Genomic DNA, 20,954 nt, shown 5'->3' with positions numbered 1-20,954 from the left:
ATTTCCTGACGGAGCAGCATAAACACAAAACGCTATAAAACTTCCGAAACCAATTGAGAAAAACCAAAGTCCAGCAGATATCTTTGCGGCTCTTGCTTTGCTGGCTGATGCTCTGAATGTTATTGGATGATTCACAGCTGAGAATCTGTCCACTGCTATGGCCGTCACAAAAGAGTAAGAAGCCAAATTAGCTGCATCCTTTACTGCTGTCCATATAGTGATAATCACATACTGAGATTCTCTATCGACAGGCGTTGATGATGAAATCAGTGCGTTAAGAAGGAACAGGGAGTCAGCCACCGCCAGATTGGATAGGTAGACATTGAGGATTGTACGCATTGACTTCACTCGAATGACGACAAAGAGGAAAGACAAATTCAAGATAAGACCAATTGGTGGGATGATTTTAGCAGTTAGTAGGGTTGTATCTAAGGCTTGGTGTGCTTGAACTAAATGATTAATCAACCCTTGAAGCTGCCCACAGATGTTCCCCGTGCATCCTTCTGTCCCCTTGCATGTGCACTCTACTATGATCTCCTGTTCCATTTCACTGTGAGTCAGTGTACGTTTGATGAGTCTGACTGTGTCTGGTAAAATGAAACGAGACCAAAATGTACCTGAATATGAAAAACCGACCTCTGAGTATGGGTGCCAACGTGAGCTCTTTCGTGTTTTCCTTCTCAAGAGATATTTGCACACAGAATGCTTTCATTTTTGATATTATCTCAATCATCGGAGTTATTATTTTGATTTAGGGTCACGGACAACTTCTCTCGAACAGAGAAGGTCTTGTACACGGAATGAGCTGTATTGTGTCCCTCCGAGAAAGGGATCTTACCAGGTTATAGATCGCAAGAGGGATGAGCCACCCTTGATTTATTTGCAGGAGAGGTAGCAGGTAGCAGGGAACTTGTGGTAGAGCAGGTAAATTGATTGAATGGAATGAAGTTTTTTGTCCATATTGTCAAACGTAGCAAACCCCCCCCCCACAAAAAGATTTTCACCAAACTACGGAAACTAAATAATTACATTTGATGCCAGGTATTTAGAAACACACAAGTCTCTCTGCACCATGCACTCCCATGGCCCTTTGTTTAACCGCCGATGGGGTAAAGATTTTCCCATCAAATTGTACAATTGTTTGTGAGAGAGCTTCTTTGCTACTCTACATGGGCAGAAATCATGGGGGATATATCTCCACCTTTTGGGGGGGGGGAGATTACCAATATAATCATCACTATGCGCACCCTTAGCCGGCACGACCGACTCCACACATGCATGCACCTGTTTTACAAACAAAGTGTGGACATTTCCTTTCTTCTCCTGTGGTAAAGGAAACTTGAGGTAATGCTCATTTTTCTCTAACTAGGATAACTCCTTCGAGCTGGATTTTTGATGATGATTTCCTGGACTGTTCCTCTTCATTTTGCTGCAATAACCTTGACCACAAAGTGCCTCTGAAACTGCTTTTTAGAGAGGGGAAAACATTGTGTGGACGTGTGCGAGTCCATACAATGTCATCACACCCTACATTATGCGGGCTATTTTCTGCAGAGGTCCACACGATGTATGCCACGCGGCACACACTTAATATCGGCGCCACAATCTCACCAGGGAGGGGACCGTGCTCAGCTTACAGAAATCATACCCCCACATGTGACAAGAAATCTCCGCCCATGCTCCTCTGTAACGTTAACAGTGAATGCTAGTATCCAAGTATGACATTTTAAGGTTTGACTTAATGATTGACCTTCAATAGAGACTTTTTGGTTTATGAGAGTGAAATGGAAAGAGGCATAGAGAGGACTTATTGTTCTTCACTTCTTGCTATTGACATGATGAAAATAGTCTTATATATTAGGGGGGTCGTGCTGGTTGGGCCAACACATTCATTAGGTTTGGCTATAATATGGTTTATGGAGGACGAAAAGTGGCCATCTGCCTTTCTGCTATCAGAATGGTAGAAAAGCAGATTTTATGTTCTGGTAACATGCAATTTCGACTTTTCCACTTTTCTGCCAACTCAGAAGCAGAACGAACATTTTTTGGTTATGCATTTTTCTATTTTTCTGCTTTTCTGCTTCAAGAAAAGCAGATTTTAATTTTTCTTCATTCGTTGGCGGCCGAAAAGCGGCCATCTGCTTTTCTCCTTTCGAGCAGGCAGAAATTTGGATCGAACATTTTGACGACAACCGTGAATTCAACTTTTCTGCTTGTGTGATACCGGAAAAGCAGATTTTACATACAACATTTTACAACCGACTGAAGGGGAGCATACCAATGCTTCAAATGTGAGGGAATTGTTTTGATATTATATAAGCATTATATGGCTTATACTAATGAGGTGGACTCGGACAACATAATGGGTTTCAATTGATCTAATGAATTATGGTAATTACGAAGCTGTCAGGTATACAATGAGAAAGATTGGTTCTTCGTATTTGATTTGAAATCGAAATAAAGCATCATGGAGAAATCTCAACTCCGTATTTAAATAAACAAAATTGATCAGAATACATCATTGTTACGCATTGAAATGTCAGGACAAGCGAACTTCAAAGCCATTGAGGCTTTTAATGCAAGATCGATGGCACCGGTTTTTTCTTTGAAATACAATCATGCAATATATTCAACACAAAGACAGCCACTCCTCATTTTAATCCTTTTTGGATTTCAATTTTAATCAATTTTTGAAATTCTGAGCTATTTTTCATATCATGGAACCTAAGACACTGGAATGCTCATTATTTGACATGATTGCTTGTTACATGGACATTAACTGCGACCTAGCCTACCTTTATAACCATCGATTTAAAGCTCAATGTTTAGCGTTGAAGCACACATCCCACAAAAGTATTTACTTATCAGATTCTAGCAACGTTATTCAATGGTATTACCGTGAGTTTTGTTCATGTTGATAAAAACCTTAAATGACAGAGATGGACACAGTTTTCTTTATAATTACTAGATTAGATGTTTCTTGGCAAATTGATAATGTCAACAGGAAAGTTTGCATGACACGCATGTGACGCCTTTCACTTACACTTTTCTCTTTGTTTAACCAATTGTTTTATTCTTAGTTTGTTTGACCTTGCCAAGATTTTATTTTCTTTGCCTCTTTCGCATGACTCTCATTTTCAGTTGATTGATATTGTTATCGGTATTATGATATCAATACTTGCAGCTTAAGAACAAGTAAGAGAGTTCATTGGCATTCCGCTTACTATTCAAATAAAAGGTTCATTTCAAAGCAGGAGCACATGTAGAGTTCCTTCGTTTCGATGTTTTACTACACGTAGTTGGAAATGCACTAAGTTCCAACCAATCAGAAGTAATGAAATACCATTAGTAACGACATTGCAACGACAGTCGTGTCCAATGACATAGTTTGTTTTTCCATAGTGCATGGCTGATGATCGCAAATGATCGACGCCGCCCTCACGCTTCAGTGTCAAGTACACTCATTTATTTCCGTACAAACATTTATGTCAGGAAAGAATGAAGCCCGAGGTTAGCAATGGAGGCTCCTCTGCTGGTTGCATGGTGACAGAATTTGAATAGCACTTCGCGGGTTTACGAACGACTATGAAATGCACGCGTTAAAGTTGCGTCGCTACCAACCAAATGAACCAATACTGCCCTCTTCAACCGATGACGGGGTGCTTCTGCTCAAGGCGAATAGACTGTGTGGGCTCATTTTCCTGAGTATTAAAATATACATGTAGTTCGGTGATTCTTTTCCTGATTCATCAAAACAAAAGCCTTTCCTTGGATGACATAAAATTGTTGAAGGTATTCAAAGTTCTCAAGGCTGAACATAGTTTTTTTTCTTCAGTGTTCTTAACTTTTCAGAAGGATTTTCAGATTTAACATATATAGTTGTCAAAAATCGTTTTTTTTTGTCCAAAGAGGTACTATCTTGACTGAAATAACAGTGTTTCTATCATTCCCAGCAGTCTCTCTGCATCATTGTCCATATTTTTAATTGACCGTTAATTAATTTAGGAACACACCATTGCGCGTGCTCCCAAGATTCCGAACGTTTCTTCCAAATATTTTCAGTCAGTGTCTCAGCCCTTCATGGGCAAGACATTTTGTTGTACTGCATTAACCGTTCCACTATAACGCGCTTAAAGGGAACATATTTACCCTTACCCCCTAGGAAGGCCAAAGGGTACAATTGTGAAAATAAACACCTGTTCTTGACCCCGTGCTCTCCCCCCCCCCGAAAATTTGGTTCTGGATTTATCTTTGATCCTGTCGATAAATTTAGAGTTACACATCTAGTAGCTGGATAGGCTAGGAGCGACACTGGCTTTCTTGAAGAAAGAAATGATACATTTAATTGGGCCTAATGGCTTATATCGGTTAGAAATGGTTCACTGAAGGCGTGTACTCGGAGTTCGAATATGGATTTGCAGCATTCACGGTAGCTGTGGTCAACTGGATTAAAGTCGCTTAGCACATATGCAGTAAAGAAAAAATCAAATTTACAAAAAAAAATGTGATTACGGTTTCACTTTTCTTCGGTCACAACTAATGAGAAAATGATTTCATTGCGTGTTGGAGCGAAAGGAAATAGCGCTGACTCTATGATAGATGTCCTAAGTCAATCTGATTGATTATTCTACCGACGTTAGTCTTGCTGCGTAGCTTACCTCACAAAGCTGGTAAGGTGCCAAATGCCACGCGCCTTCTTTTGGCCCAGTTGGAGGTTACCCTGTCGTCTCCTCTTCGTGATCTTGAGCCACATCCCTTGGCCCACGTGGAAACAGTTCCATCTGCTTCTGCGATGGTTGTAACTCATTGTGTGCTTCACTGTTGAAGCAATGAGGACCGTTTGGGAAAGAGAATGAATCAAGAACAGCATCTCGATAGGCAGAGTTGGTGATGTTAATAGACAAGTGGATTGATCGAACTGTTGATCAGATTCACGATTACTTCGGTTGCAGTTATCTTATACGTTTGGGTCAAGACATGGGGAACGTTGTGAACATAAGGAAGAACAATGCATACAGCAGCCCTGGCAAGGGCAAACGAATTGAAAAGGAAAAAAACACAGCAGGATTAATAAACAGCATAAAGCACCTCAACCAAGTGGCTTGGGCCTTTCTTCCGGAGCAGATGTTCCAGGGCGAAAGTTTATCAAAATGTAGATGTACATAGATACAGTCACTGTAAAGGTTGATATATAAAACACCATAATGATATTTTGTAAGATGTTACAAATAAGGTAGGCTGATGTTCCGGAGGAATGACGTCTGAAATGGTCCGTGATCTGAAAAAGGTTTGTTACAGCTCCCAAAATAGCTGACAAAACCCGAAGTCCTGCAGATATTTTGGCAACTCTTGTTTTGCTGCATGATGCTTTGAATGTTATTGGATAATGCACGGCTGAAAATCTAGCTATTCCTATGGCCGTCACAAAGCTGAAGGAAGCATAACGCCCAGTGTCGTGCAACAATTCTACAGGTATGGTAATATTTAAGCCACCCAGGGGTGTGCTAATGATGAAATCAGAACTGTAAGAACGTAGATGGAGTCAGCCACTGCCAGGTTGGTTAGCTAGACACTGCCGATCGTACGCATTGACTTCAGTCGAACGACGAAAAAGAGGAAGACAAAGTTTAAGATAAGATCAGTGGGTCCAATGATTTTTAGCAGTCAGAAAAGTTTTTCATCTAGTGCTTGAACTTCATCGCGAAACTCTCCTCGTAGAACCTGGTTCCTCTGAACTTTAATCATAGTGTTGTTCACGGCTTGAGCACTTCGTCACAACCTACAGAGTTCCGATATCAACCTCAAATTCAAACGATTTAATAGATCCCTTTAAACATGATACTGAGGAAAAAGATAAGCAAAGGAGTTCGCATTGCGTGGCGTTGATTAATCTTGTTTCATTCTACAGAGGTGTTTGTACACCAGACACTTTCAGTCTTGATAGGCCTATTGTCCTGTTTTCCTTTGTCCGTTCTGAGTTCATTTTGTTCATTTGCGCAAGGAATCTAAGAAAGGTAATATTACAAGATGTGGGTGACTTCGAGATTTGAACTTGAGTTTACAGGAAGTAGGGTTATGGAGCAGACTTTGATGTAATTAGGTCTGTACACGTACTGAAGACTCATTTTTTTAACGGAATGTAACGGAAAAAAGAACGCGTCGGTTCATGTACGTGACATCGCTACATACTTTGTATTATGAAAGAGCTTAGACTGCGTGCGAATATGTTGTCTATAGGGCTATAGGCTAGTCTTGGCCTATTGAAAACACACAGGACACGCTGGCCATTGAGCTAGCCTTAGCTCTTGAAGCCCCTTTTATTTGTGTCAAGTTGCAATTTCGATAGAATCTTCCAGTAGGCCTATAATATCTCCGATCCACCATTGTACAGCGAAAAAGTGAAACATTTTGGACACAAAGAGACAAAGATAAGCTCCTTTCACACGGCAGATTTACTCCACTGACAAGGCACTCAAAGGTATTTCACATTCTCTTAATCAAGAGATCAGAGTGAATTTTAGTGACCACACCCTTTGCCAAAGAAGAAATTAACGTGCCTGTGTGGCTATATGCACCCTGAATAGCATAACGATGGCTTCCGACACTAATACCAGACTGGACAAATTCTAGAACATGATCAGATACAACTAAAAGTTTACATTCACTTGGACTGAAAGTGTTTAATTCAATTTTACAGACTGTGGCCATTCTAAGCCCCCAACATCTTTTCTGTAGCTGATCAGCTCGCACATCATGAAACTAAAAATACATCAGCTGTAGACGATGAATAACCGACCATATTTGCGGCGACGTCACTTTTATCTCAGGAAGGTTGGTGGTAATTATCATATATAGCAGAACTTCAGTGCTGAGGTAAATGTCGGGTTTTACTTTCCTATAATAAAACATCCTCCACCAATTCCCAACTAAGAAAAGAAATACTACGTAGAGACTTGTCGGTTTTAGGTATAACGCTCTTGTGACAGCGCTACCATGCAAGTCGGCCAGTACAATTTTATTGTTTCTTGTACTTCAAGAGCACCTCTAAGGAAAACACGTTTTCTCTTATTTTTATCAGTTAAAATAAATATGGAAGCATCCTAATCGAATGCAGAGTCATTCGCCTTCACAGCTCAACCGTTAACAAGCTTAAAAGGTTTTTTCTGTTCATGTCAAGATGCCAATTCTGAATGTAGATTGCATCATTCAGAGAAAACGAGGGAAACCTTCGCCCTGTGTTCGTTAGGGATAAACCTGTGTATGCCAACAATGCATGTAGCCATTTGTGTACCCCATGTATAATAATTGCCCCCAACCTTCCTAGATGAAAAACGCATGCGTAATGGTTATGGTACGCCAATTTTATCATAATTGCCCCCAACCTTAAAAACGCATGCGTAACGGTTATGGTACGCCAATTTTATCATAATTGCCCCCAACCTTCCTAGACGAAAAACGCATGCGTAACGGTTATGGTACGCCAATTTTATCATAATTGCCCCCCAACCTTAAAAACGCATGCGTAACGGTTATGGTACGCCAATTTTATCATAATTGCCCCCAACCTTCCTAGACGAAAAGCGCATGCGTAACGGTTATGGTACGCCAATTTTATCATAATTGCCCCCAACCTTAAAAACGCATGCGTAACGGTTATGGTACGCCCATTTTATCATAATTGCCCCCGACCTTCCTAGACGAAAAACGCATGCGTAAAGGTTATGGTACGCCAATTTTATCATAATTGCCCCCAACCTTAAAAACGAATGCGTAACGGTTATGGTACGCCCATTTTATCATAATTGCCCCCGACCTTCCTAGACGAAAAACGCATGCGTAAAGGTTATGGTACGCCCATTTTATTATAATTACTCCTACCCTTCCTGGCCTAGGGAAAAAACAGCGCTTCCTGGCGTCCCCGATTTCAGTCGTATTCTTGAAGGTACAGTATAAATTTGAAACCCTTAATGGGATGGTACCAGATGATTGGGGGGTCGAAATGCAATTGCAGAATTAAAGTCGGAATGCAATTGTAGAAGTTGGGCTCTTTGAATTTAACGTTTTCAAATACATTGTAAATACACTTAGTTGGGAAATACAAGGTCTATAGCCAGGAGTCGTCGTAAACCTTATAATGAAACATAGTACGGTCACATAGTTTCGGTCACAACTGTACACTTGCAATACTTGCAATATTAATTGCATTTTCTAAACTGGTGCACTTCTTACCTTTTACGCTTTGACCCTATTCGCACAGAGCACAAATACTCCCTCATCGGTTGAAAACAGCCATGTTGGTGGGAGGTTCTCATTCTGTAGGTGGAGATGCGACCGTAACACGTGCATTTCATAGTCGTTTGTGAACCAGCAAAGTGCAGTTCCTACTAAAGGAGCCTGCATTGCTGGGAAAATTGCGGATCAGCTTGAAGCTTATATAAAACACCGTGAAGTTATTAGGAAATTTCTGAAGTGTAAATCCCTCAATACAGAAAAATTGTGTATAATATCAACTATGTGTATACATTTTCCACAGTATTAAGTGGAGATATCTTCAAGCTGTACACTAATAAATACATTCTTGCAAAACCTTGCCCATTTTATCATACAGACAACAAACTAATTCTACAGATCATTTAAAGAATCAGAACTTAAGCTGTAATTTTCTTACGGGCCCTAGCCTGGACTGAGGTCATGGTATCAGAATTGCTTTGTCCGAAACCGGTCAGTTACTGTCTGCAGAAAATTCTATCTGCTGACTAGAAACTGCTTTTAGGGCAACAGATGAGACATTTCATGAGTATTGTTCAGCCGAGAATCTGGATGACACATCATACCAAAAAGTGTGTAGTGTCTTACCAAGAAATCTGCAGATCTGTATTTATTTAGGCATATTGCACAAAGTTACTTCAGCAACTGCTGCTTATTTGAAAGAGGCAGGAACCAGGCTAAAAGGTGACAGCTCTTCTAGTAACTGTTAGCATGCTTACAGCATTGGTATATTTAACCAGTCACTTGGGTAAATTCCCTGCATGCATAATGAATGCCTATAATGAGTACCCACAATGCTTTGGGCCTACTCCATTATATTTTATGATTTTAATGAAATTTTAGTGAAGTCACTCTAGGGACCCAGACACCCTGGGTATATAGAATGCACAGTCTATCATATATATATCTGACATTCCAATTCGGATCTTGGGTGTTTTCTGTCCGCCATTACGCTGGCGTGAGTGGTATCTTGAGGGGTCGGGAATACACGAGAACATATTTGCCGATACGACTGTCCAAGGGCACATGTGTGTGGAAGAATGACGCAGTCTGTAATGTGACAAAGAAAAAAAGTAACACAAAGAAATTAAAGATATCGCGACTGGTTGCAAAATGGAAGTGATCTCAACACTGTTTCTGAGCATGGTTACCTAAACATCATTTACAATTTATACATTCCAAATATCAGGTTGAAATTTCACATCATTTATAACTTATGTAAACAGGAAAATGGCTAAATAAAAGCTTACTAGTGAGTACCGTCTGCTTGATAAGAATCTCTTGATTTTCTGCAAACAAGAAAAACAAAAGGGTTGGTAAACTTTAAAAAAGGGAATGTTTAATGTTCACTAACCTATCTTGAGTTAAAACAAACTGTTAAATTGTGTGCATCTTCAAGAGATCAGACAACACTCAATTGTTACAGATAGGATAAATCAATAAATGTGAAGTAAACAGTGCTTTCTACGTTTCTACCAGGGTATCAAGTCAATATGACATATACCAAAGCTCTTCAGCCTCAATTCAATTAATTTGTTGAACAATCGGTCTCCGGCCTGTGAGTAGTTAATTTGAATAATTCCTCCCAAACATTTCAAATTTCAAAGACTGACTATACTTATCAGCACATTTAAACACAGCTTAACTTCCTTCCTGGAATGTTTTACACAAATGTCACATTCACGAGAAATTTGGCAGGATTCAAAATGGTTCCTATAAACCAAAAATATAACGCCATCAAGCTTTGTTTAGGCCTACATGAGTGCATTCCAATGGCAGTGAGATGAGATATGATTGAGTCCCCTAAGAAAAGCGCACATGTAGACAAAATGTGACATCAATGTGTTGTGCATACCGAGGGAGACAGATTGAAACTACCTTAACTTACTGTAACTAATGTAACAAAGAGAAAATTTTATCTAGAAAGAGGCAGTGAACATACAGGCAAGAGAACGTCATAAAACACCAAATATCTTGGCAAGTTACTGCCCGGTCTGAACTCGGCTTTCAGCCAATCGCTAGGGTTGTCAAAGAAGACATCTGCTTCATCCTGATATGAACTTTCCACATTGCGGTATCGGCTGAGGTTGGGTGGGCATTCCAAGAATCGCATGGAGATGTTGGCATGTATATGACTGAAAGTAATCAAAATCAAATTAAAGTGAATCAAATCTCGTTGGCAATAAAAAAGAGAACAGCTTGAACAATAGAGGAAGAAAAAAGACAAAAAGTTATGACCCACACCAACACTTTGACACTGATAACCGTTAGTTATTGCAGATGTCACAGAATGATATATTTTGCTATAAAAATCATTTGTACATGTAACAATAATTTTTTATTTATATGAAGGTGGTAACCACATAAAACATCATCATTATGGTCACTTCCATCTTGCCTTGGTAGCATGACCATCCATGCAAAGATTCTGACGCTTGTTAACATATTCACTTGATAGATCTGTCACACATTCAAAGTGTTCACTTCTAGTGGTATACCCGGTTCAGCTCTTTGTTGCTGGTTGATATTTACCGGGAAAATTTGGAGTTAATTGATGGGACTTTGGTACAAGCCACAATTTTTAAGTCTCCATATAACGACTATCATATTAACCCTAACAGTCCCGAATGCTATAAAGTACTACTCAGTACTTGAGTGGTCTGTCACCTTATGTCATCATACGATCGCTGTGTTTGTCTCTTGACTTGAGTGGTCTGTCACCTTATGTCATCATACAATCGCTGTGTTTGTCTCTTGACTTGAGTGGTCTGTCACCTTATGTCATTATATGATTGCTGTGTTTATCTCTTGACTTGGGTGGTCTGTCACCTTATGTCATTATATGATCGCTGTATTTGTCTCTTGACTTGAGTGGTCTGTCGCCTTATGTCATCATATGATCGCTGTGTTTGTCTCCAGTAAGCAGATAAAAGTACTTATGCAGAGATTTAAAAGTCAAAGACTTCACTAGCAAGGAGAAATCTAACTATCTGAAAAATGAATACACAGGCGTTTCACATCACAGGTTACCAGTGACCAGTCTATGGTACGCCTCACCTGAATAAAGGTGTGGAGTGGCAGGGCATAAGGAACAAGACAGAGGGTGTTCTGATGTGAGCGTTGGGTGCATGGGCTACTGTCTGTATGTAATTCATCACGTCAAGTGTTCCTCGCTGATGTACAAGGCCTGTGTACAGACACACTGGCAGATTGCTGACTAGGATAAATATCGCTAAGCTACTGGCTCGACCGGCCTTGGATAACTTACTAAAACATACACCTGTCACACAAACACAAAATGGATCAGGTTAGAAAACTACCATCTCAATAACAATTGGAATAATGTTCACATAATGTTGCAACTCTGATGTTCCAAAACTAACTCGCTAAAAAGTTGAACTCTACCCAACTCTAAGTTGAGAAATTGAAACTGCCAGCAAGAACGAAAATTATTTCCTCTTATCATGTAAGCTTAAAATTGTGTGATTTCAGAGGGATTTTATCCCTGTTTTCTCTGCATTATGTAAGTTCAAAACACTTTCCGTAAGTTCATATTTTGTAAGTTCAAAACATATTCTGTAAGTTCCAAGAGTATTTACATCATGAAAACTACCTGTCCCCTGCAAAAAAGGCAATAGTTTGAAGTTCATTTCAATGATATTTTCATGTCAGATTACACATGTCTGGTTTAACAGAGATATATCAATTTCATACTTCTGGATCCCAAATTTATAGAGTGACACGTGAAAGGTAATCCATACATAACTGGGGTATACAACTTGTTTCTTTGAAATCAAAGTAGAAGATTACGAGAAACCTTCTGATGGTTCAACTTACCACAAAACGACATAGCAATTGGCAGAAGTGGTAGCAAGAATCTGTATTCCTTGTGTTCTAAGAGGCTGTAAAACAGGCACAAGTGAACAATCCCAAATAAAATGTTAACAACTTGGTTAATAGTTTCATAACAACCATGCTTCATTCATACATTCAGGTTATTTCAATTTTCTGAATTTTTTCAACTGTTGAACTAACTAGTCACACAAACCACCTCTGTTCAAACAGGTACCCAATATCTTGGGGGTTGAGGGGGCAATTGTGACAAAATATCTTGCCCAAGGACAAAGATGTTGCTATCACACAGGCTTGATCAACCCCATCTACTCAGATCTTCAACTTCACTTTTCCCAAAGAGACTTAAAAACTCCATGCCTGATAAGTATATGTCACTTGGTACATCGTAATCAGGAATAAGTCACTGAGGCTGTTTTACATAATGGCCGAGTAAAGTCAGGATGTGGGTAAATGCTGAAAAAAACAAGTTTCTGTATATGTTGGAAGTGTATGTATGACACGTTACCATCAACACACTTGTAATGTGTGCCATTTGAAAGTTTATAGAAGTCTCTTTCAGACCATGTACATATCTTAAAAGTCAACTGGAGACTTATTCCTGATTTCGATCAGCTGGGTCACATACAGAACACACAGAATGGTTTATTCAAGATTTGGAAATTGAACAAGTCTGGTGTTCCAGGTTTTGAAACCCTTGGTAGAGATTCCTCTTCACCCAGAAACTTGGCATAAAAATAAACCTAGATTCTCCTTACCTATAAACAAACTGTGTCCAGATCATTAGCAGCACCAATGGGCGATAGACACGACCAGCTAACCTTATTCCTAAAATGAATGGGAACACATGGGTACCAATCATCACTGGTAACCCTTGTGTCAAGTACCAGTGCCATGGCTGAGTTCCATAAAATGAGCTGACGTTGTATAAGGCATTGAAGCGAAGAAAGTTGAAGTGGACAAAAATCCACTGAAAGAGAAAATGAAAGCAATACTAGTGAAACCTTGTGTGATTTCCAAGCTGCTTTGTCAGTTGAAATAGTGTCTTATTTACACTTTAAACTGATTAACCTTTGCAATGCCCAATCAAACAAGGATGCAAGAATTTACATTTCACCTTGGTGCTTGCCAGAAATCTCAACCTTATGTACAATTCCAACAATGCAGTACATTTTTGTACAGTTTTTTGTAAGATGGCCACAAAACTGTGGTTAGTTAGTTTGCTGATGATGTAGGTCGAAACTTGGAAAAACATTGTCAACAATGAGCATTACAAGGAGGGAAGGAGGCAACCCTCTCTTCCCATCAACACAACCCCCCCCAAAAAAAAGTAAGCCTGGGGCTTAAGGGAAAGAAAAAGTGAAAGAAAATATCAAATTTATTCGAAAAATACCTGGGAATTTTCCCCCCTTTCACCATTAATAGTTTGCCAGTTTGCTGCTGAGGGCTTGGTCTACCCCTCCCCCTGGCAATATTCATACTAGCATCCACAAAACGTATAATTGCAGATGAATGTTCAGATGAAACAATTCTGAAAAGTTCAAACACATATTTTGGTAGGTTTAACCTTACGTTTTAGCTTAGAATTCTAACCGGACATATTTTGGTAAGTTTAACCTTACGTTTTAGCTTAGAATTCTAACCAGACACAAGAACAATCCTTGGTAAGTTTGGAATGTATTTGCCAATCTGACATACCTTGCCGTAACAAACTCTGTCCATTAGTAAAGAACAGCTGAGAGCTGCACAACTGATGATAGAAGAAACAAAAAAGTGAAACAAATATTCAAATATTGCATGTTATTATCTGTACAGATAGTAACATATTCAAATATTGCACACTACTATCTCCAGTGACAGTAACATATTCAAATATTGCAAGCTACTATCTCTAGTAATAGTAACAAATTCAAATATTGCACACTACTATCTCTGGTGATAGTGACATATTCAGATATTGCACGCTACTATCTCTAGTGATAGTCTCCTTGACTGAATTTCATTGCAGTGGGATTCTGAAATGCACATCAATGAAATGAATTCTACACCATTAACCTCTGACCAATCAAAGCAGTCTTTTCAGGCCTGACTTAAATTGTGTAGGCTAAAGTTGTCACCTGTATGATGAATCAATGCAGTAAAATGTTACCCAGCAAAAGAGGGCTCTTACTGCCACAATAAAAGTGAAAGGCCTTCTCTGATTGGTTGAAGTCAACTGAAATGTTTCAACACTGTACTCAATTTAGGAATACCACAGAGAATTTTTAAAGAAAGATGGATGATGCTTGCATGTACTTCCAGTGTTGGACATAAAATGCATAAATTCTTGACTGTTGATTCCAACTCAAGGAGGTTTTGTACCCAATAGGAATGAAGTCAATTAGAAGAGCCAAGATGAGATTTCGACATCTTGCAAGATGCCACAGGCCAAGAGGTATCCAGATAATAGCAGCGGTAGGTCGCATGATACAAGCAAGAGCAGCTAAGAGAAGGTAAACCCCGGTGGAATATCTGCCAAGACAACACAGACAGCCTATCATTCAGCTTTTTTTTTGTCTGCTTAAATGAAAGAAACACATTTGAAACAGGGGGGAAAAAATTGGCCAACAAGTGATTGCCAAGGCCATACTGCATCATCAGGGTTCAATACAAAGAATCGTGTTGCGCATGCTGTTCAGAGAAGGTCACAATATTTTCAGAAATAATACAAATTGGCAAAGGACAGAAATCAGTTTCTAAAACTGACATGAATGCAGCTATATTGCAATTTGTTTCAAAGGGAATAAAGTTCTAGCAGCTTAGAAAGCTATGGGTGTACATTACTAAAACTATGCAAACAGGCAATTAGATATGCATCCTCCAAATACATAATTCTATCAATAAGCCATTTGCAAGTTAAATTTGAATAAAATCTGGTACACTGAGTTATCTGACTGCACATAAACGTAACGATATGAATTCCCCAGACTAAAGACACTGTTGCTATACCTCGTGATTCGGGGCAAGCTTTTGCATAGTGACCACCATCTCTGGAATGGACTGGTTCCTTTGTGTCCTTCTTATCCATTGAGAACAGTGTATTGTTGCAAGGCATCTCTTATGTAACTAAGGAAAAGCTTGACCCAAATCACGAGGTATAGCAACAGTGGTTTTAGTAAGGAGAATCCAAGTTGTTATGTTCATGTGATTTCAAAGAACTCAAGTGTACCAGATTTGGGTCAAAGTTAACTTGCAAAAAACTTATTGTGAGGAGGGGTTGACAAGAATAGCTTCAAGACGACCAATGCTGGATTTCAGGACTTCCCAACAATATTATGTAAATATTCAACAATTGTCAGAGGCAGGACAGGGGTAAGGAATGCCAATATGTAAATTATGTTCAATACTTATCGGATAAAGGAGTGGTTTGGGCCCTGATGTTGTGTGAATGTTCCACTTGTTATTGGTGTGGGCATGGCTAGAAACCCTATCCATTCCTTAGAATGCCTACCGTACCTGTGCTGACTCGGATCATGGCCTTTGATCATATATGAAGGCCACGGGTAGTAATGCATTGCCCATATCGTCAGGATCATCTCCATGGTGTTTGTCAGCGTCCTGGCTGCCGTGTAGAAAACAAACCATGAACTAAGATGAGAGAAAAGCTGTGAAAATAATGCTAAGGACTTCACAAGTCAAGACTCCAACCATTTATAAGCACCTTTATCACATGAGTCAAGTGCATTACAAGATATCACAAACACTAGAGAGAAAAACTGCTACATTTTCAATGTTTATAATTCATTCCTGCTGAGCACTGTCCAAAAGATGTGTGACTAGATCTTGTTTTTAATTACACGTTTTGCCCTTACCTGGCATATATATTCATGAACGCTGTATATTCAGTGCTTTTCGAGAGCTTGCAAACAATTAACCTGTAACTTAATTAACATCTCCCTGAAACAAAGTCCATCTTAAAATAGATTGCGGTACCCAGTGCTGACTCGGACCAGCCAGCCAACCCCAGCAAGCTCGGTGGTCGAGATGTTGAGACATCTGTCCTAGTCGTAGGAGGTCATGGGTTTGAGTCCTGCCCGAGTAAGCTTGTGAATTATCTAACAAGCTCTTAGACAAGCATTGAGTATACATGTACTGTGTTTACGAATACACTGTATACGTGTACATCGGATAAGGGCAAAACCTGAAATTAAAATTAACATCTCCCAAACGCAACGTACATCTTGACTTGATCTTCCAAAATGAGCGTGTAGGCAATTTTCTTTAGATTACTCTGTTACAGTCTGCACTAGAAAGAGTTCTCATTTTGATGTGTGACTTATTTTAGCATCCTCATGAAAATAGACATTGTGTGGAATGACAATGTTAAGGGTTTGATAAGATTCATTTGAAGGCCTTAAACTCCAAAGTGGCTTTGGTGAATTATGACTTGTAATGTTGTTTGGTAAAGTCACAGACATGTCTGTATTCATACAAATGTTTCAGGCGAGTAGGCCATGCTACAAGGAATTCATGTGAGGGTGATCAGCGAATAGAAAGGATACAGTCCATCTGGCCACATGTTCTCCCCAGAGAGACTGAGCAAACTTGTACAAATAGTAATCACCAACCGCAGAAAATGTGGCTTGAAGTATCTTGGGGAGTAAAACCTGAAATGAAATATCAATAAAAACTTTACCAATATATTATTATCCAGCTCCTAAATTCCACAGTGCAATGCAGTGCAATGCAGTGCAATGCATTGCAATGCAGGTTTAATAAAAATATGTATTGAAGTATGAAAACTGAACTGTTCATGTTAACATCAGAAATATTTAAGATTAAGATCCCTCAAACAACACTGGATAAAAAAATTTACATCAAACATTGACATGCATTATAGAAGTGTTCAATTTACATACAAGCAAGAGGAAAACCATTGAATGACAATCCAGAGAAATCTCTGGAGTCAGGTGGTGATTGCAAACCTAATTTGCATGTCAGACTGGGAGGGTTTGGACCTGCACACCAGCAGAGAAATGCAAGATATGATCACTTTTCAACCTTCCTCCCTTCAGGCCAAAGAAAACTTATTTAGCTAATCTGCCTTTTGCCCTTCTCTATCCTTGTCTCTGCCTCTGTGTCTTACCAACAGCATGGGATGGTCCAAGTTGAGAAGCTGAAGTGCCTTGTACAAGATGGCAAAGATGACTGGATGTGTGAATCCCCTCAAACCTATCTGCCACTCCCACGTTAGGTACCCATAGGTGATTACTAGGTTAAGGTCAAATGTAAATGCTCCAAAGCAAAATCTGAAAATGATCTTGAGAAAAATAAATCCGTCTTATTGTAGCTACAGAAGTTAAGAGTTACAGTACACAACCCTTTTATAAAGAACAATTTTATAAGAATGGTTTAAAGAGCAGGGTTAATTTACGGGCATTTATGACATTTGAAAAACTGGTTGTCCGATTTTGAAATGATAAAGTGCTGATTTTTAGAAGTGGATTGAAATTGGACAAGTAATGCAACATTAAAAAAAAAACCAAGAGGATATCCAAAGACGATATTATGCGCCACTTCAAGAGATTGCCAATATTCGTCAGGAACAAAGAATGTCTGAGTTAAAGCGGCGTTGACCCAACGAAACAAAAGCAACACTATGAGCAGTCTACTCCTTGGCCATGGTGCAGGATCCTTGACAGAGGCATTTCCTTTTGATAGGACTGGCTTGGGTGTGTCTGCGTTTGACAGGCTGGCTGTACTGTTTTCGTCTTGGTTATTGATACTTCGGTATGTCACCCGCTTTCTCCTTGTTAGGTCACACTCTCTGGTAAGGGAAGGTGGTTTGGTGTGGTCAGATTGAGCATGGTCGAGTTGGGTGTGGTCAGGCTGGGTGTGGTCATACTGGGTTGATGAGGGCGGTGTGGATTCAGATTGATCTGATGGCTGTGCAGGGGCATGTCTTAACCTCAAATTGTCACGTTGAGCCATTCCCTAGCCCTGTGGATCGAGTCTGCATAATCCAAAGCAAAATGTACAAATTATTTAAATCTTTGACTTGTAATGTGATCAGCAATCACTTACTCAACTCTAACTCCATTTCTGATTTTGTTAAAAACACTGAAGACTCTGAACTAACTCCTCACAACTCCTGAACTAAACCTCAATTCATAATCTCACAAAAAACACTATGGCCAGGCCTAGTACATCAATCACACATGTATCTCATTCCTTTCCATGATAAAATATGGGAAAGAATGGGAAAGTGGTGTGGAAAGAGTTCCGTATCCAGATATCACTTGACAACCTGTGCACAAACCCTAGGAGAGTAGTCTGAAAAAGTTCTACGTCAAGCAGGTAAATTTTTCCATATTTTACATGTTAAATTTGACTTTTTAGGACAATGTTATTCTCGCGGTCGGGATGACATCACTGAGTGTTGATTCTTTTCTGTGATTGGTCAACTGGTAGCTTTTCCATATTTCACACTCGTAACTCAAAGGGGCGACTATACTCAGACTATAGTGTTGTAGTTTACGGGAAAAATGTGCCTGAAATTTCACTATTTATGCGCTATGCATATCTCCCGCCAGTGCCCAAACAGTACCAAAAGGGTTTCAGTTACTGTATTTTTAGTCACATTGCAGCAAAATATGAGGAAAACTTATAAATCCCAGAACAAAGTGAATGGAGAATTACCCCTTCGTCCAGACTTGAGTGTAATAAATGGAACAACCTCACTTCCTGATGACTGACGTGACTGATAAGTGATACACCACTCTGGGAGAAACTAGTGATGTCCACAAAGAACTGATGAGTTTATGCTTGCCCTCCATTCGACTGAAACATAAAATGATTAACATACACTCACGGTGCAAACACAGAGTAAGCCTACCTCAGACTGCTCTATCATGGTGAGCTCATATGGGCATGTACCTACAGTGCAATCATGACAATGCCAAGGGTCAGATTTTAGAAAGTGATTACCCTACGCTTTGAGATTTTAAAACGACAGACATAAGGGGAAAACCTTCTCGGTACTCCTCTTCTTGTCCTGAGAGCCCCATGCGAAAATATTTGTCAACTTACCGGCTTACTGATTAAGCAGAAAATGTAAACTTGAAAAGCCGAATATGTTGTGAAAAGGAAACCCAAACTCACAGTCACACAGACTAGACGAAACGCATGTGCCAAGTAGGACGCCCTCTTTCGGTTTCACTGACAAATTAGTCTGGTTTTCTGACTTAATGGGAAAATGCCGGCTACCTACAATAATGAATTTCTTGTAAATGGAGTCTGGGAACTGGGCGTCAACATGCTAGCGCATTGGCCGAGTAAAAGTAGCGGCCGGCCGGCCGGCCCTCGAGTACATTATATATTCTGTACGTGTACGTGTGCATTACATGGGGCTGCATGCACAAGTATGTGATCTTACTTTGCAGACGGCTCCTTTTTCAACACTCTTTTTTATTTTGGTAAGTCTTTCTCGAAAACTGACTTCCGTTTGTTCATTTCAAAGTCGAATAATTTTGTTGACCTACCATTGGTTTGATGTTTGGAGATTGTAAACTAGCGCGGGTAATGAACCCCACTGCACAGTTCTGGGGGGTAGCGTAATTTTAAACTAGTCAGAGACTCTTTTGCATTTGGACATGGTCGGGTGATTCGTAGGATCCTTCCCTGGGACTAAGATATTACTAAGCTTGAACAAGCTTGGCAAGATTTACTCCATCCCTAGTGCTCATGAAATCGGGATGGACTTACCCTTGCTAGGGGGCAACTAACCTTGTACTAGTACTAGACCTAAATGGTATTTACATTTAGTTTATATAATCACTTCTTTGCTGATCCTTTCTTGAAAGGGTGTGATGCCAAGTATGCTAACAGTTTGGATTAAACTTTTCTAATTTCAGGAAGATCGTCACCAGCCCTAATCACAAACATGGTTCTGAGGATTCCTAGGATACCATTTCCTCACATTGCCATAGCAACCATTGTTGGCAGTGTCGCAGGACTGTACATCTACAAACCGATGTTGCAGAAATACTTGAAGCAGGAAAAAGAACAAAGCAACGAGGAAAACAACACCAACGAATTGGGAGCTGCCGAGGGGAAGACGGTGCTTACAAGTGTCTCTAACACAGAGCAGGAGCACACATGATACCTCAGCCAGGCCAGGAAAAATAGATTGTGAATCTATATACTGCAATTTAGAGCTTTCTGAACTCAAAGCCTCCACTCCAGCTTGTGAAACTGTTCTCAACAGGATTGCGTCTGTTGCCAAACTGTTACATATTACCAGTAAGCTGGCTTTTGGAGGTGCAATTCCCATTTCACCAGACTTTGTTTGTCTACCAAGCCTTGAGGGACAGTTGTTGGTCAGGATGATGTTGCATATGAATCTTTGAAGTTAGCTCAAGACCATTTCTAGGGAAATACTAGGCATTTTGTACAAATATAATCAGAGACATACAAATATCAGGGATCTGCAGACATCTTATTAATTATGGTGTAGTCTTTTAGTGCATGTACACAACTTATTTTAAATGTGGATTCAACTGGACTGTCGAGGGAAGGATCTTTATCCTTGGTATATTTATAATCCCAGGTAGATGGGGGTATATATCCCCTACTTATGGGGATGGGCTATTGAATCATCCCCACACACACACACACTTTTTTTAAATGAGCAAAAAAATTAAAGCGGATTGTGAAGAAATTTCAGGGTTTCCAGACTAAAATATTTGCAATACCACTAAAAAGCGAAAGCAATTTTAAAAAGCCATGAATGTGACATTCTGATGTAAGACTCTGCATGAATCGGGTGTATATGGTGCCCCCCCCCTTTAAATTTC

The 20,954-nt window shown here is 39.7% G+C and overlaps 1 protein-coding gene and 2 long non-coding RNA genes across 4 annotated transcripts in view; 2 read left to right on the top strand and 1 right to left on the bottom strand.

Annotated features, from left to right (window-relative positions):
* LOC147798978 (uncharacterized) overlaps positions 1-17,381 on the top strand; it is a 62,746-nt gene extending 45,365 nt beyond the window's left edge. Inside the window, exons 2-3 of the long non-coding RNA XR_015425191.1 lie at positions 14,489-14,612; positions 17,252-17,381. This is a non-coding gene — a long non-coding RNA (uncharacterized LOC147798978). The remainder of the gene's footprint in view (positions 1-14,488; positions 14,613-17,251) is intronic.
* pigb (phosphatidylinositol glycan anchor biosynthesis class B) lies at positions 6,430-19,300 on the bottom strand. Of its 2 annotated transcripts, XM_022245201.2 has the most exons (14): positions 19,189-19,300; positions 18,799-18,939; positions 17,654-18,112; positions 17,246-17,363; positions 16,662-16,766; positions 15,616-15,764; positions 14,482-14,631; positions 13,819-13,870; positions 12,879-13,090; positions 12,106-12,170; positions 11,326-11,548; positions 10,211-10,403; positions 9,519-9,557; positions 6,430-9,318 (listed from the first exon to the last, which is right to left on the bottom strand). In XM_022245201.2, exons 3-14 carry the CDS (start codon positions 18,088-18,090, stop codon positions 9,217-9,219), a joined length of 1,845 nt encoding a protein of 614 aa, XP_022100893.2. In that variant the 5' UTR covers positions 18,091-18,112; positions 18,799-18,939; positions 19,189-19,300; the 3' UTR covers positions 6,430-9,216. The 2 variants fall into 2 exon arrangements, with proteins under 2 accessions (XP_022100893.2, XP_022100894.2); XM_022245202.2 differs by lacking the exon at positions 18,799-18,939 and having other exon boundaries at positions 19,189-19,287.
* A 96-nt stretch (positions 19,301-19,396) lies between these two features.
* On the top strand, positions 19,397-20,818 carry LOC147798977 (uncharacterized). The gene is made up of 2 exons (XR_015425190.1): positions 19,397-19,574; positions 20,013-20,818. It is a non-coding gene; the product is annotated as an uncharacterized LOC147798977 (long non-coding RNA).
* The last annotated feature ends 136 nt before the right edge of the window (positions 20,819-20,954 follow it).

This window comes from Acanthaster planci, linkage group LG05 (assembly GCF_054643075.1).
Source record: "Acanthaster planci isolate LZ-2023a linkage group LG05, COTS_SCS, whole genome shotgun sequence".
NCBI lineage: Eukaryota > Metazoa > Echinodermata > Asteroidea > Valvatida > Acanthasteridae > Acanthaster > Acanthaster planci.
This window is presented reverse-complemented; position numbering and strand designations above follow the sequence as displayed.